The following is a 16,441-nucleotide window of genomic DNA, read 5'->3' on the forward strand; positions in this document are numbered from 1 at the left end:
TACTATCTGATTTTTGGTACTTTTGACAATCTTACTACTGAGTGTCCTGGCAATTTTCTGGGGTCTGTGTGTGAACAGTGCCTGGAGTAAAAGCACATAGTGTATTGAGTTGTACTGAGTTGTATTGAGTTGTTTTGTTTGTGATGTTGCAGAGATGGTGACGAAGATCTGCACTGACAGCGGGCAGTGGTTTCTTCATCCAGAGTCCAACCGAACATGGACCAACTACACCCGATGCAACGAGCACACCAACGAAGGCAGAGTGGTGAGAGAACACTGAAATCAGGCTAACAACATGCACTGCTGTGAATATTTATCATAGTTTTAAACAAGTTAAATGAGCGACAGTAGCTTAGTTGGTAGAGTGTTCATTTTCTGATCCAAAGGTTGGTGGTTGGTGGTGCGATTCCAGTTTCCCACAGATGAATACTGTCGTTCGTCCCCATTGGCTGTGTAGACTGGTGTGTTTGTGACTGTGTGTGTGTGTGTGTGTGTGAATGGTTGAGTGGTTTTCTTAATGTAAAGTGCTTTGAGTGCCTTGAAAGTGGAAAGCTCTATATGTGACCATTTACCAGTTGTGAAGAAAAGTTGAAATAAATATACTGAAAATTACAGGAAGTAACATTGAGTTCAAAACAGGAATCCGTCTATCTATGAGTGCGTATACATACAGTATCCCGGTTATTAGCCATATCCTGGTTATGTCAGTATTCGGGATACTGTGTATACGTATACTCATATCCTGTGTACATGATCAAATGGAATATCCCGGTTTCTTGACATAATCTTACAAATGCACAAACAAAAAAATTAACTTAATTATATTAATAAACCAGGAAAAATACAAACGATGAGCTCCTTTAGCGTCGGAAGCCCGGGAGGTTTAACCAGCGGTGAGGAGCTATGAGATCTCCCACAATCCACTGCACAGATCAAACCCAACAGGTTATTAATTAAAATCTTCTGCATAAATAAACTCAACTTTACAACATATAAACCATAAACACTATAGAACCACATCAGCCCGTTTGATCAGATAATTCAGCTTTGATCACATTTGTTTACGTTTTACAGAAGCGATTTTACTTAAAACCACATGACTCATTTGCATAAACTGTTAGCGGTGATAAAAACAGTTCGCTCCTTGTGCCGCTGATGTGATTCAGCTTCTGTCGGACTAAATGACATGACTCAGTGGATTATGTGTGCTCTTTTTGTGACAGAAGAGGTGCTGATGATGGTGAGTCTGTTCTGTGTGTATATCGTATAGGAGATAGTTCATGTTTTAGCTTTTCAGCGATCAAATGTGTGCAGGTCATACGAGTGCAGATTGTACATGTGCAGGTTTAGCGCAGCTTTTTATTTTACAGTCATTTCACTCATGTATGATCACTTTATTTATGTTGGTCACTTTATTTATGTTGGTCACTTTATCTATGTTGCTACTGTTGCGGTGAAAAGACTGTAAAGTGTTTGTCTTTTGGACACATGCACACGCAACTTTATGTTGCAGTAACCGGGATACTGCGTTTACATGCCACAGTATCCCGGTTACTATCGGAATATACCAGCTTCAGTATTCTGGTTTCTAATAACTGGGATACTGAATACTGAAACTGGGATACTGTGTTTACATGCACCATGAAGAAACCGGGATACTCAAAAACCCGATCATAACCAGGATACTGACGTGCATGTAAACACACTTTATGTCATCAATTCAAAATGTAGAGACACTTTACATATGTTAAAACTGTGTAACACATGGCTCCTCATCTTGACCTGTATGAGGAGTGTAACATTTGTGGTGGAGGATGGGTCACCTGCTTGTTTATATCTCCATGGAAACATGCAGATCTGCTATTATCCCCTGGGGGAGTGTGTCCTGGGCTTATGTAAAAGTGTGTATAAAATAAAAATACATGTGAAATATGCAGAGTGTGGCCTTTAGTGCAGCGAGGGCTTATGTTGAAGAAGTGAATTCATAACAGGATTTAAAAAGGGCACTGTAACATTTACACAGAGGTCAGGTTATTATGAGGTGCTTTTACAGTAGAGGGGGACAGGCTGGAGTCGAATGTACCACTCTGGATGGAAATGGAAGGGCCAAGTGAAAAAGCTCTAGCTCTGTTTGGATGGTAAAGGTGCAGGTAAAGGTGCATTTAAAGGTGCAGTTAAAGATGCATTGAGAGGTACAGTTGAAGGTACAGTTAAAGGTGCAGTTAGAGGTACAGTTAAAGGTGCAGTTATAAGTACCATTAAAAGTACCATTAAAGGTGCAGTTAATGGTACAATTAGAGGTACAGTTAGAGGCACAGTTAAAGGTGCACTTAAGGGTACAGTTAAAGATGCATTGAGAGGTACAGTTGAAGGTACAGTTAAAGGTACCGTTAAAGGTACCATTAAAGGTGCAGTTAATGGTACAGTTAGAGGTACAGTTAATGGTACAGTTAATGGTACAGTTAATGGTGCAGTTAGAGGTACAGTTAGAGGTACAGTTAAAGGTGCAGTTAGAGGTACAGTTAAAGGTGCAGTTATAAGTACCATTAAAAGTACCATTAAAGGTGCAGTTAACGGTACAGTTAGAGGTACAGTTCAAGGTGCAGGTAAAGGTTCAGTTAGAGATACAGTTAGAGGTGCATTTAGAGGTACAGTTCAAGGTGTAATTAAGGGGTGCAGTAAAGGTACAGTTAAAGGTGTAGTTAGAGGTGCAGTTAGAGGTACCACTTACCATCCACCCGCCCGCCGGCGGGCGATTTTCCAATAAAAAATGTTCACTCTGTATATTCACCTTCATTATTGTTTTCACTACTGGCATGCCATACATCGTTTGAAAGCTTAATTTATCAATAAAACAACCATATCATTTATTTTATGCCGTACAATGAGCCCAAAACGCTATAACTTAAAAATTCACATCATAAACAAAGAATAAGATACGCGTTTCTTACCTTTGAGCCGGTTCTGTCGGTCCAAAACGCGTTCAATCCATGAAAAGTTGTACTCAATAAATCCGTAATAATCCACAGAAAAAGAATATCAAGTTGTTTTTCCAAAAAATAATTCCATGTGGGGAAATAATCCAGAAAACCGTCGTCCGTATGAGTGGATGAATCCGTGAATGAAAATATTATGTCTCTCCTCCGCCTCTTCTCCCGCTCTCACTTCCCTTTCTCTCCCGCTCTTGGGTACGCTTGTTTTCCTCACACTCTTAGCTTCAAAATGAGACCCTCCCCGCTGTTGTCGGTGGCGGGGTTTAGGTGGGACAAGCCGCTGAAGAAGCTAACGCACTCACGTACTTCCCGGCTTTACGCACGCGTCATCAGTTTGTTTACGGGAAATCTCTTCAGTCATTGGATCTTCCAGAAAGTGATTGACATATTGTTTTAGCCAATCACCAGAGCTTTCAAACGGTGGGTGGGACATTCAGATTGTATTGGAAACGGACCCTGTGTTTATACGCGCAGCCGAGAGGGACCAGGAGAGAGACACAGAGAGCAGTGTGGGAGTAGCAGAACTGCCAGTTGGAGGACAATTTTGGCTACTTTTAGTTTTTTTTCTTGAGAAAACATGCCTAAAGCTCAGAAGAATTAGTATTATAATAATAACAATGATTATTATTATTATATTATTATTATTATTATTTTGGCACAAATTTGGCAATCTTGTGCCGAATTGTCATTTTGTTTACACAAAGGCTCACAGCATCAAAACCCTTTGTCCTAGAGATCTGAAATTCTACACAGTTGTTGCCAACAACTTGAACAATGAGTGTAGTGAGTCACAAATGCCTAGCATGAAGTATGACCAAGTTAAGGCCTTTATTTTTTTCAATTGTTTTTTCGAAGCAAAAAAATAAAATTTTAATTGACTGTACTGTAGGTTAGGCAGCACTCACAGTCTTCATGTACATATCTACAGAAACTAGAAGGCCTAAGCTTTAAAATGGTGCCTCACACAAGCATGTGGGTTCTAAGGTTTTCTTTTAATAAGCTATGACATTTGGGTATGTCTTACCATTGTGCACACACCAAAATGAGGCGGGTGGTAACAGGTTAAAGGTGTAGTTAGAGGTGCAGTTGGAGGTGCAGTTAGAGGTACATGTAGAGGTATAGTTAGAGGTGCAGTTAAAGGCACATTTAAGGCACAGTGCATGTAATTGTCTTTGAGCTTGTGGAAAGGTGTATAGTGCATTTGGTGGAGGGTTTGTCACCTTCTTATCTCATTTAGATATTATTGCTTTGCTTAGAATGTCATATTCAAGATATAGATGTTCAATGCTAACCATGAGTTTCAGGGAAAGGATTCCGTCCTGATTTGAAGGATTGGGCACAGTCCCCCATCCTCCACAAATCCAAATATTATCTCATGTATAATATATGTCTGTCTTTTGACTAGGGAAAGGTTCTCACAAAATCCTTCAAACCATGAAGGAATCCTTTGCCTGAAATTTATGATTAACATTAAACAATCTTACTGAGAGGGCTCACCTCTCCACAGATCTGACCAGTAACTTGTCCTGATGGCATCATCTGCTTGTCCCTATGGAAGACAAACAATATCTCCATGGAGACAAGCAGTTAGGGCTTTATATGGTGTAGCTGAGCACCTTTAATTAGCTTCTTTCACACTGGGAAGAGACAAAATCCTTTGTTTGTTGTACAGTTTGTTATTTAATTGAAATTGTTAATATGAATGTAGTAATCCCAGTGCAGTGTTCTGGTCATACACTGTGTCACCCATGTGTGTGTTGTGTTTCAGACGGCCATGAACCTGTTCTACCTGGCTCTGATCGGACACGGCCTCTCGCTCACCTCACTCTTCGTCTCTCTGGGCATCTTCTTCCACTTCAAGTACGTCTCTCTCTTTTACATACATATTTTAAAGGAACTGTATGTAGCCTCTTACAGGTTTATAAAAAGTACTACAATCACAACTGAACCTGTGTCTCCAGAGCCTTAACCTGCAGATAGAGAACACACACATTCTCAGTTTACGTTCAGGCCTCATGTAAAAGCTCAGAACTTCCAGAATTCCCTCCCTGAGCTGCAGCGGCTGCACTAGCACCGACTCATGACCGCTGCAGGTGCCGGGCTTTAGGGAGTGACCATTCAGATCAGAGAGAGTCCAAAAGACAGACTCATGTGAAGCTCATTCTGCTTGCTGGAAAATCATCTTGAACCAAAACACCAAATTATAACAGAAATAACTCAGCCCAATGTTTTTGTGATTAATAATAAATCAGCAGTACAATTGTTAACAGTAAAAGTTATATTTGATATGAACATGTTTACCTCATAATAAATTAAAATCAGTACAGTTCCTTTAAACAGGAGTCTGATCTGTCTCTCTGTCTGACTCACACATATATGTAATTATAATTATTTCTATTACTTAACTGTTTAATTTGTGTATTTTCAGGAGCCTGAGCTGCCAGAGGATCACGCTCCACAAAAACCTCTTCTTCTCGTTCGTCTTAAACTCGGTGATCACCATCATCTGGCTCACGGCTGTGGCCAACAACCAGGAGCTGGTGCAGAGGAACCCTGTACGTGCCCACTCTTATTATCATGCACTTTTATTCTTTCAATTCATATTCTGATTTACAGTTAAGGCTAGAATATTTCCAACCCAAGCTGAAGTTTAGAATTAAATATTATTTAATTTTATTTATCTTTTTACTGCATTGTATGTTTTTTTTTGTTCATGTATTTATTTAGTCTTCGTTCCTACTCTCACCTCTGGTCATGAGCTCTGGGTAGTGACCGAAAGGACGAGATCGCGGATACAAGCGCTCGAAATGAGTTTCCTCCGCAGGGTGGCTGGGCGCTCCCTTAGAGATAGGGTGAGGAGCTCAGTCACACGGGAGGAGCTCGGAGTAGAGCCGTTGCTCCTCCACATCGAGAGGAGCCAGTTGAGGTGGCTCGGGCATCTGTTCCGGATGCCTCCTGGGCGCCTCCCTCGGGAGGTGTTCCGGGCATGTCCCGCCGGGAGGAGGCCCCGGGGAAGACCCAGGACACGCTGGAGGGACTATGTCTCTGGGCTGGCCTGGGAACGCCTTGGGGTCCCCCCGGAGGAGCTGGAGGACGTGTCTGTCTGGGGTGAAGGAAGTCTGGGAGTCCCTGCTTAGGCTGCTCCCCCCGCGACCCGGCCCTGGATAAGCGGACGAAAATGGATGGATGGATGGATGGATTTATTTATTTATTTCCTTTTTTTTTTTTTTTAATGGGTCTTTTTTGGCTAAAAATGTGTATTATGTATTTTTACTTATTTTTTGTATGTCCAAAATTATTATTATTTATTTATATTTATTTTTTACATTTTCACTTTTTTTATTTATTTTTTTTTATTATTATTATTATTATGTCGTGATCTTTTTTTGTTTTTGTTTTTTTTTAATTATTATTATGTTTGAACTTGAGTGGTGATCTTTTTTTTTTTTTTTTTTTTGTCTGGTTTTGTTGCAGACGAGTTGTAAAGTGTCCCAGTTCATCCACCTCTACCTGTTTGGCTGTAACTACTTCTGGATGCTGTGCGAGGGCATCTACCTGCACACTCTCATCGTGGTGGCCGTGTTCGCCGAGAAACAACATCTGCTCTGGTACTACCTCCTTGGATGGGGTGAGACTACTACTGCTGCTTACTCTACTCCTACTATTTAATAATAATAATAAAGTTACACTAAAACAAGCACAGGACTGACAAAACAGTAAAGACGCAAAGTCATGTGAGGGGACTACAGGCTGTGAGGAGCGGCTGTGTTTTGAGCAGTTTTTTGAAGGTGTTTAGTGAGTTGGAGTTTCTGATGTGAAGACAGAGAGAGTTCCAGAGGGTGGGGGCAGCCATGGCATTTCCTCTTCTCTTTATCTTTTTCTGTTTAACTGTAAATAAACTGTCAAATTGTTATCTTGGTCTGTGGCAATTGACCAACTATAACATGTGTTCTCTGTTTCAGGTTTCCCACTGATTCCTGCTTCGATCCACGCCATCGCCAGAAGCTACTACTACAACGACAAGTAAGAGCTCCTTTATCACTCTGTCATATATTAAAATGAGCTTTTAGTCTTGTTAGAACATTGTTACCTCCTCAAAAACAGAGCTGGGGTTGTGTTTTGTTTCATTCACTTTTGTTTGAGTAATCCTTTATTATTAGTCTGCCCAAAGCTTCTAATGCTCTGTTCCACCTCAACAGCAACTTTAGTTCAGTCGAGATTGGCAATTCCAGGACGGAAATAACCCAAATGATTCTAATGAAGGTGAATGAAGTTGAAAAATATAGTGGAACACTTGTGTTTTCAGTTTCAATCTGCAGGGTTTGTGTGTTCAACATGTGTGAATGAAACAAAACACAACTCCAGTTCTGTTTATGATGAGGAAACAACATTAGAACACAGATGAGAACCAGTCCTCAGTCTGTTTTATATTAATATTATAACTGTACTGTAATGTGTAATGGTACAAAAATCACAGTTCATTATGTGCCTCGGTTTTGAGGTCACGGTTCGGTTTTTGGTACAGATTGAGAACATTCAAAGCTATTTGCTTTTTGTTTATTTGTGTGTTTATTAAACCAATAATTTGTTTTAACATTATAAAAACAGGAAAATAAAATAAATAAAAAGTGCTGCTTGGTAATACTAATAATTTAAATAAAATATTCTTAAATAAACAACAAATGTTTGAAATATTATAAAAAAATAATAATAAATAAAATAATAAATAATAAATTCCTTGTAAGCAGTAAAAGCACAGCACTAACAGTTCCAGCATGAACTTTTACTCAATCTTTATATTTTTGGCCAGAAAAAAACTTGTCCACATTGTCTGCAGTAAGTGCAGATCTGCTGCAGTGTCCTCAGAGCTTGAAAATACACCTTCACCCAGGCAGAGGTGGAGGGTTTGGGGGGTACGAGGGGTGGGCGTGGGCGGGCGGAGATTCCGTGCCAGTGAAAGGTGAATGTGAGGACCGGTGCGCGATGACTGTAGTTTTGTGAGGATTCATGTGATTTGAGGGACATAGTCAAGGTGGGGGGGCAATTGTTGTCAATTGCGGTCACCCTAAATATAAAGCGCTGTGAGAAACACTGCCACCTCAAACACGGACGAGTTTCCTTGTGAATATTAAAGAGGTGAGCCTCCATGTAGCTGCACATGTAGTGGCAGAATGTAAAGACACACAAATTGCTTGGACTCACTCGTGCACAGCCCTGCACCGAACCCAACGTCCTGTACTGAAACAGTTTAAGGCAAGGCAAGTTTATTTGTACAGCACAATTTGTACACAAAGTAATTCAAAGTGCTTTACAGAATAAGAAATACATTAAAATCATAATAAAAACAAATCAAAACATAAATAATCATAAAGATTAAAATTTAAATTAAAAGAGAGACAAATTAGAGAGAAGAATGAAAACCTTTCAGTTATATGCAGTTTAATACAAATGCATGTACCATTATATCCCTACAAATGACAACTAATGCTAACTAGAGGCACTGCTCTGTCTGAGGCTCTGTTACTCACATTAGTCTTTCAGATTTTTGTTGAAAATCAAACTCCTAAACAGGACCATGAACGCTCGCACTGATCACAGGCTCCTGAAAATGTGCTGTTGAGATCAGTTTTGTAGTTTTTATTTAATTTTATTTATCTCAATTGTGTCTCCATAGTAACGTCTGATCATTCCACCACAGAGATATATGTAGAACACCCCCAAGCGCGATGTCCCTGTGAAGTATCCATAGTCTCTGTAACTTCGTCCTCATTAGCTCACTGTGTCTCACTTTTATTCAAATGTAAAATATAAAATAAACCAATTCAAGTAAAGATTTAAAGACTATTATTGCTTTGTAGATTATTTCAGTTTGTGGAGTTATTCAATATTTATTATGTCTCAATATTAGCAATAACCTTTTCTCCTCATTTATTTAGTCAAACTGTATTTCCCTTGCGGATTAATAAAGTCAAAGTCGAATTTTGTCTGTGATCCACCTGTCCCACGCTGCCTCATGTTTAAATCTGTCTCATTTTGCCTCGATGTGACAGAATCCTCGCAGAGATCAGACTGGTGGCGTCGTGCACAGAGTCAAAAAGCACGATGAGATTCTAATATTGTGTTTGTTTTGTTTTGGTTGTTTTTTGTAGTTGTTGGATCAGCTCTAAAACGTCGCTGCTCTACATCATCCACGGGCCCATCTGCGCTGCCCTGCTGGTAAAAAACATTTACACACTTTTATATGAGATTTGAAAACTTAAACTAAGAATTACTCAGAGTTCTGGTTTAGAAAAGTGGTCTCTTTTATTTATTTACCATATTTATCGGACTATATGTCACACTTTTTTTTCATGGTTTGAGTGTTTCCTGTGACTTATATATTAAAATGTTCACACTGACAGCAGTAAGAGGTTCTAGTCTTGTGTGTGAGTATCTGCTGCTCCTGTTCCTCCTGCACCACTGTCACTTCACTCTACTGCACATGTCTCCTGCAGAAAGAGCCTCTGTTCTGTCTGTATCATGTCAGTCGATCGCACCATTACTTCTGCACCACTGAACAATTTTACATTTAAACAAACTTATAAAGACGACTGAGAAAACTGAACACAAATGCTCCCAAAAACAAAATCAGACTTTGCAGATTACAAACTGCAAGTCATGAAATCTGCAGCTGAAAACAATAATCGAGCAGCAGAAAGAAAGTTTGGAGTGAGAGAGAAACTTGTGACACCGGGAGGATGCACCATGAAACTTTCCTGAAGTCACTGATGATGGACAAAGTCTGGACTTCAGTGACACTGAAACCATCCTGTCAGGATTCAGAAAGACACGAATAATTCCAAGTGGATCTGATGCTGAGTCTGACGACAGCGACACAGAAGAGGAAGTGACGCTCTGTTTACCTCCGGAGGTCGAGGTCGAGTTGTTCAGAAGTGACACCGAGGATGAAGAATTGAATGGATTTAGTGATTTGGAGTGAGATGGAGAGTTTGTTAAACTTGTCTGTTCTGTTGTTTATGTTATAGTTTATCTGAACAACTGTTCATATGTGACGTTAACAGTCTGTTCTTCTCTCTTCTATTCTTATTGCTACAACTTGACTTTACACAGGAAATGTCGGTTTCTGGTCTCTGACTTTATGAAATAAATTTCCCCCAGAAAGTGTGACTTATAGTCCGGCATGACTATATGACAATATTTTTTTTTCTTCTTCATTATGCATTTTGTGGCTGGAGCTACTTATAGTCCGAAAAATAGGGTTTCTCTTTTTCAGGGTGGTCTTAGTGACAGAAGCCCAGCTCTGTGTTCTCAGTCTTTCTTCTCTGGTACAGCACAAGCTCAGGATTTGAAATATAAACATCTCTGACCCTGAACAGTCAGGACTACAATCTGATCTTGTACAAGGAGTCAGATTACAGTCAGACTAGACTAGCTCTTCCCTCGCTGACGGACAGGTGGATAAGCCAATCTGAGACATGCCTGCTCCAAAACATATGTATTTTATGCTACTGCAGTGTCATTTATTTTGTGTAGCTGTGTAGTTCCAAGTTCATATTTTAAACACGTCCAGAAGAACTAAATTGACAAAAAGACTGAAATCTGAAGTGACAAACTAATACAAGATTCATATTTGCACAGATTTAAACTACTAGACATTTGTATGCAGAATAAAACAGGACATTGTGTTTGTTTGTGGAGGAAATGGTAAAACGATTTGCTCATTTGATTATATTGATTTTGATTTGATTCTGATGTACTCTGCAGCCCTGTTGGTTGTAATTTGGGTGAAGAAAGAAATTTAATTTTGCTTAATTCATTTTTTCTGCTTTCCATCTTTCCTTTCATCTCTCTCTTTTCTTTCTTCCCTTTAACCTAAGATTCCTCTCTCATCAGAAAAATGTCCAACATGAGAAAAGTGGACGCTGAGTGAAAAATGGACTTATTCCTATTTACATACAAGTTCATGTTAAAACATTGTGTTGAAATTGTATTTTTCTTCAAGTTTCAGGTTGTTCATAATATTAAAATATTTTGTAAAAGAAAGAGTTCATCAATTAAAAAAATATTTCTGTAATAGATTTGTGTTTCTCTGCACAAATATTTGAACTTATTGTTATTTTTGGGGTTTATATGACATGAGTTTTCTGATCCAGCCCCTTTGGGATCAAAGTAGGTTGGATACGGCCCCTGGACCAAAATGAGTTTGACACCCCTGCTGTATGTCATCCCCTTCAGCAGTGTCGTGCATCCACCCTGACTTTACCTCTGAAAGCGTCCGGTGAGCCGAGATCCTGGCCGGTTTTGGTGCTGAGGAAAATAGTCCGGCAAGTTGGCTGGGGACAGTATAATAAAGCATTTTTCTTGTTGTTGTTAACATTCCGAGCAGTAAACAAAGTGAAACAGGCGCGGCTGTCACCTGGCGGCCGTGCGCAGTGATACGTACGGAGAGAAAATAGCGCCAAGTGATTATGAGGTTTGACTTTTTAGAGGACGGAGGTTTTGTGGTGCAAATGTATCACTCTTTTGAACACATATTGTTTTGAGAAGAAAAAGGCTTTATTAGACTGTCCCCAGCCAACTTGCCGAACTACTTTCCTCAGCACCAAAACCGGTCAGGATCTCGACTCATCGGACGCTTTCGGAGGTAAAGTCAGTAGGGCTGGTATCATTAAGGAGTTGCCGATACGATACATACCTCGATACACAGGCCACGATACGATACATATCTCGATACAGTGCACTTTCGATTCGATATGATATATTTCAAATCAATTCGATACAGTTCAATAAAAAAATAAAGGCTAAATCATTGCTGTGATACTAAAAGTGTTTTTTAAACCACTTCTTGTGCAAAGTTCATATGAAACACAAACATTTTAATCCACAAAACAGTAAAAATGTCAAATGTGTCGCATAAATGAGTTTCCTTTCACTCCACAAGCAACAAAACTGTAGCTGTAACAAAATAATTCAGTAAAACACATGTAAAAATACTGTTGGTGAAATATCGATACAGTAGCCCACGATATTGATACTGTATCATCACATTAAATGATACGATATATCGATATTCCGATATTTTTGCACACCCCTAAATGTCAGAGTGGATGCACCACACTGCTGACGGGGATGACATACAGATTCATGTCAAAAAACCTGAACTATCCCTTTAACTGAGATTCAGGAGCTGGATCACCCTTCAACTTTCTCTCCAGCCGACCACATCTAACCCCAGCCACACCTTCAATTAGCCAGAAGCCCTGTTTATTCAGCCTATCCCAACATCACCTCTCTTGACCCCGTCTCTCCCACCCGTGTCTTTCGTCCGAAGACATCATCATCTTCATCATCATCATCAAGGAGGGGGTGGGGTTTTGGATTGAAGACGGAGCCTCCACCTTGAGTCTCCCCTGAGCCATCGTGTCTATTTGCCGTCAATAAATATCATTATCGTCTTCCTCTGTTGTGGCGTGGCTCTTGCTGGTGAAGTCATTTCATTTGTGGTAGATGTGAATTTGTCGTTTGTTGTCTTCCTCTCTCTGTGGTGGAGGTGGTCAGCGCGGCCTCTCTCTGCTCTCTGTGACGGAGCGTGGAAAGTGCAGCCTCTGATTAAAGTGAATAAACTTGCATGGTTGACGAGCCCTCACTATGACATTTTCTCGACTAAAGTCACAGTTTGAGTCTCTTCTTCTGTGGGAAGAGAAAAAGCAGCAGCACCACTCCGCCCCGCCCCTTCGAGTATCCATGGCAACGCTGTCATTCAGTGGCACTCGTCACTCAAACTTAAAAACGTTATCATATGAAACTGTTTCCTTCCAAAAGTGTGACTCAGAGTGCAGAGGAGAGGAGAGTCAACTCAGCGGGAAGTGGACTGACATGATTTAACCGACAGACAGAAAAAAAAACATTTGAAGCAACTGCTAGAGTAGAAGTTGAAAAGTAAAGCGTATCTACGAAACAAATAACCAGTGTTGGGGAGTAACAGATTACATGTACCAGCGTTACGTAATCAGAGTACAAATTATGAGTAACTGTATTCAGTTACAGTTACTGTTTCAGTGAGTGGTAATTGGATTACAGTTACTCTGTTGAAATAAATGAATTACAGGGCTGTTTTCACATTTTGGGCTAAACCAGGACTAAACCAGGACTAAACCAGGACTAAACCAGGACTAAAACCAGGACTAAACCAAGACTAAACCAGGACTAAACCAGGACTAAAACCAGGACTAAACCAGGACTAAACCAGGACTAAACCCAGACTAAAACCAGGACTAAACCAGGACTAAACCAGGACTAAACCAGACTAAACCAAGACTAAACCAGGACTAAACCAGGACTAAAACCAGGACTAAACCACCAGGACTAAACCAGGACTAAACCAGGACTAAAACCAGGACTAAACCAAGACTAAACCAGACTAAACCAGGACTAAACCAGGACTAAAACTAAACCAGGACTAAACCAGGACTAAAACCAGGACTAAAACTAAACAGGACTAAACCAGGACTAAACTAAACAGGACTAAAACCAGGACTAAACCAGGACTAAACCAGGACTAAACCAGGACTAAAACCAGGACTAAACCAAGACTAAACCAGGACTAAACCAGGACTAAAACCAGGACTAAAAACCAGACTAAACCAGGACTAAACCAAGACTAAACCAGGACTAAACCAGGACTAAACCAGGACTAAACCAGGACTAAACCAAGACTAAACCAGGACTAAATCCAAGACTAAACCAGGACTAAACCAGGACTAAACTAGGACTAAAACAGAATTAAACCAGGTCTAAAAAATATGACACTAACAGTAGGTGAACATAATTTAAAGCAGCATTGATCTCATATAGAAATAATTTCTCTATCAATAATATTTTTAATCCGGTTAAGGAAAGACTGGGTTTTTTATTGTCTTTTAACAGACAAAACTTCTCATGTTCAGATCCTGGTCTTTGTTTCTCTACAGTAAAACAAAAGTCTGTTCATGGAGACTTGGGCTCAACAGACAATTTGAAGAAAACAAACAAGAATTTTCAGGATGTGTCGGTACATTCATGTAGTTTTAAAAAGCAGGACAATATCAAGTAATCCAAAGTATTCAGATTACATTACTCACATTTTAGGATATGTAATTTGCGATCTGTAGGGGAATACGTTTTATAAGTAACCTTCCCAACACTGCAAATAACTATACTACACGACAAAGTAAAACAGACTCTTCCTGTATTTCAGATGACACTGTTCTTCTGGTCAGTTTTATTTAATACAGGTGGGAGCAGATCCAACATTTGAGCATTTACCTTTTGAATATTTCATGACAACGTGTAATGGAATCAATAGAAGGAAAGGTTAAAGTCTAACCTTTCCCTCTGTCCCTCTCCTCTCTCTTTCTCTCATTTTTGTCTTGTGAATGTGACGGTTTCTCCCTCTTCATCTCTTCTCTCTTTATTTACCGTCTCAATGTGTGTTTCTTCAGGTAAATCTGTTCTTCCTGCTGAACATCGTGCGCGTGCTCATCACTAAACTCAAAGTGACGCACCAGGCCGAGTCCAGTCTGTACATGAAGGCGGTGAGGGCCACGCTCATCCTGGTCCCTCTGCTCGGGATCCAGTACGTGCTCCTCCCGTACAAACCCGAAGGACGCGTCTCCTCCGAGATCTACGACTACATCATGCACATACTCATGCACTACCAGGTGAGACCGGGACTGGACCGGGACTGGACCAGGACTGGACCGGGACTGGACCGGGACTGGACCAGGACTGAAACAGGACTAGACCAGGACTGAACCAGGACTGGACCGGGACTGGACCGGGACTGGAACCAGGACTGGACCGGGACTGGACCGGGACTGGACCAGGACTGGACCAGGACTGGACCAGGACTGAACCGGGACTGGACCAGGACTGACCAGGACTGAACCGGGACTGGACCGGGACTGGACCGGGACTGGACCGGGACTGGACCGGGACTGGACCGGGACTGGACCGGGACTGGACCGGGACTGGGACTGAACCAGGACTGGACCGGGACTGGACCGGGACTGGACCGGGACTGGACCGGGACTGGACCAGGACTTGACCAGGACTGAACCAGGACTAGATTAAGACTGAACCAGGACTAAACCAGGACTAGACCAGGACTGAACCAGGACTGAACCAGGACTGGACCAGGACTAGATCAAGACTGAACCAGGACTGAACCAGGACTGAAACAGGACTAGACCAGGACTAAACCAGGACTAGACCAGGACTGAACCAGGACTGAACCAGGACTGGACCAGGACTGAACCAGGACTGGACCAGGGTTGAACCAGGACTAAACCAGGACTGAACCAGGACTAATACCAGGACTCAACCAAGACTGAACTGGGACTAAACCAGGACTAGACCAGAGCTATACAAAGACTAGACTGGGGCTGAACTGGGGCTGAACCAGGATTAGACCAGGACTGAACCAGAGCTATACCAGGTCTAGGTCAGGACTGAACTAGGTTTAGACCAGGGTTAGCCCAGGAATAAACTAGGACTAAACCAGAAGTAAACCAGGACTAAAGCAGGACTGAACCAGGACAGTTCTGTAGTAGAGCTGAACCAGGACTAAATCCAGTTTGAAGCAGGACTTTCCTAATTGCCAGTTCTACAGAATCGATTTGTGTGTTAATTATTCATTGGATGTCTGTTTCTTGGAAGTTCCATAATGACTAAAGCTCCCTGGTGTACATTTGAGTTTGTGCAGTGAACACATCGCCTTCTAAACCTCGAATACACAACAAGTGCAGTTCTAAACGGTGGAGCCTAATGTTGTTTTGGTTTGAAACTTCCCATCAGCCCCTGTGTTTACGGGAGGGCGGCCAGAGGAAGGAAATCTTATCTACAGCTCATGTTTTTGCTCAGTATCTGATCACGTCCACTCCCACCAAATGTACCGCAAGACTACAGGGACACAACAATCTCTGAATCTCATTTTTCTGACAATTTTGTGACTAAATTTGTAATTCCGGTGGTTCAGATGACATCACAACATCTGTAAGACAATCATAGGACCCACATGACGATATTTTCTGATCTGTGTTCTAATGTTGTTACCTCATCACAAACAGACCTGGGGGGTAAGAGAGCTAAAGCCAAAGTCTGGCTTGTTTGGCCAAACCAGGCTTGTCAAAGCCCCAGTGTCTGACCAGAGGTGACCTGAGCTGCTGCAAGTAACAAGCACCAGGAACCAAACCTGCTCACGACCAGAAAACTGTCCAGATTATTTTAGCTCTGTCTCCAAGAACGTGTAAAGAAACACACCTGTGTCAGAACACCAGTGTGTTACAGTTTAAACACACACCTGTGTGTGTGTGTTACAGTTTAAACACACACCTGTGTGTGTGTGATACAGTTTAAACACACACCTGTGTGTGATACAGTTTAAACACACACCTGTGTGTGTGTGATGC

General features: G+C 41.1%; 1 protein-coding gene across 2 annotated transcripts in view; it reads left to right on the top strand.

Annotated features, from left to right (window-relative positions):
- calcrla (calcitonin receptor-like a) overlaps positions 1 to 16,441 on the top strand; it is a 125,930-nt gene that overhangs the window by 97,579 nt on the left and 11,910 nt on the right. For both annotated transcript variants that reach the window (XM_055147977.1, XM_055147926.1), the window contains 7 exons: positions 153 to 265; positions 4,762 to 4,853; positions 5,422 to 5,548; positions 6,468 to 6,621; positions 6,956 to 7,016; positions 9,143 to 9,209; positions 14,474 to 14,692. In XM_055147977.1, coding sequence (XP_055003952.1) covers positions 153 to 265; positions 4,762 to 4,853; positions 5,422 to 5,548; positions 6,468 to 6,621; positions 6,956 to 7,016; positions 9,143 to 9,209; positions 14,474 to 14,692 — 833 coding nt within the window. The remainder of the gene's footprint in view (positions 1 to 152; positions 266 to 4,761; positions 4,854 to 5,421; positions 5,549 to 6,467; positions 6,622 to 6,955; positions 7,017 to 9,142; positions 9,210 to 14,473; positions 14,693 to 16,441) is intronic.

Source organism: Boleophthalmus pectinirostris, unplaced genomic scaffold, assembly GCF_026225935.1.
Source record: "Boleophthalmus pectinirostris isolate CB_2022bp ecotype Guang Dong unplaced genomic scaffold, ASM2622593v1 HiC_scaffold_1, whole genome shotgun sequence".
Lineage (NCBI taxonomy): Eukaryota > Metazoa > Chordata > Actinopteri > Gobiiformes > Gobiidae > Boleophthalmus > Boleophthalmus pectinirostris.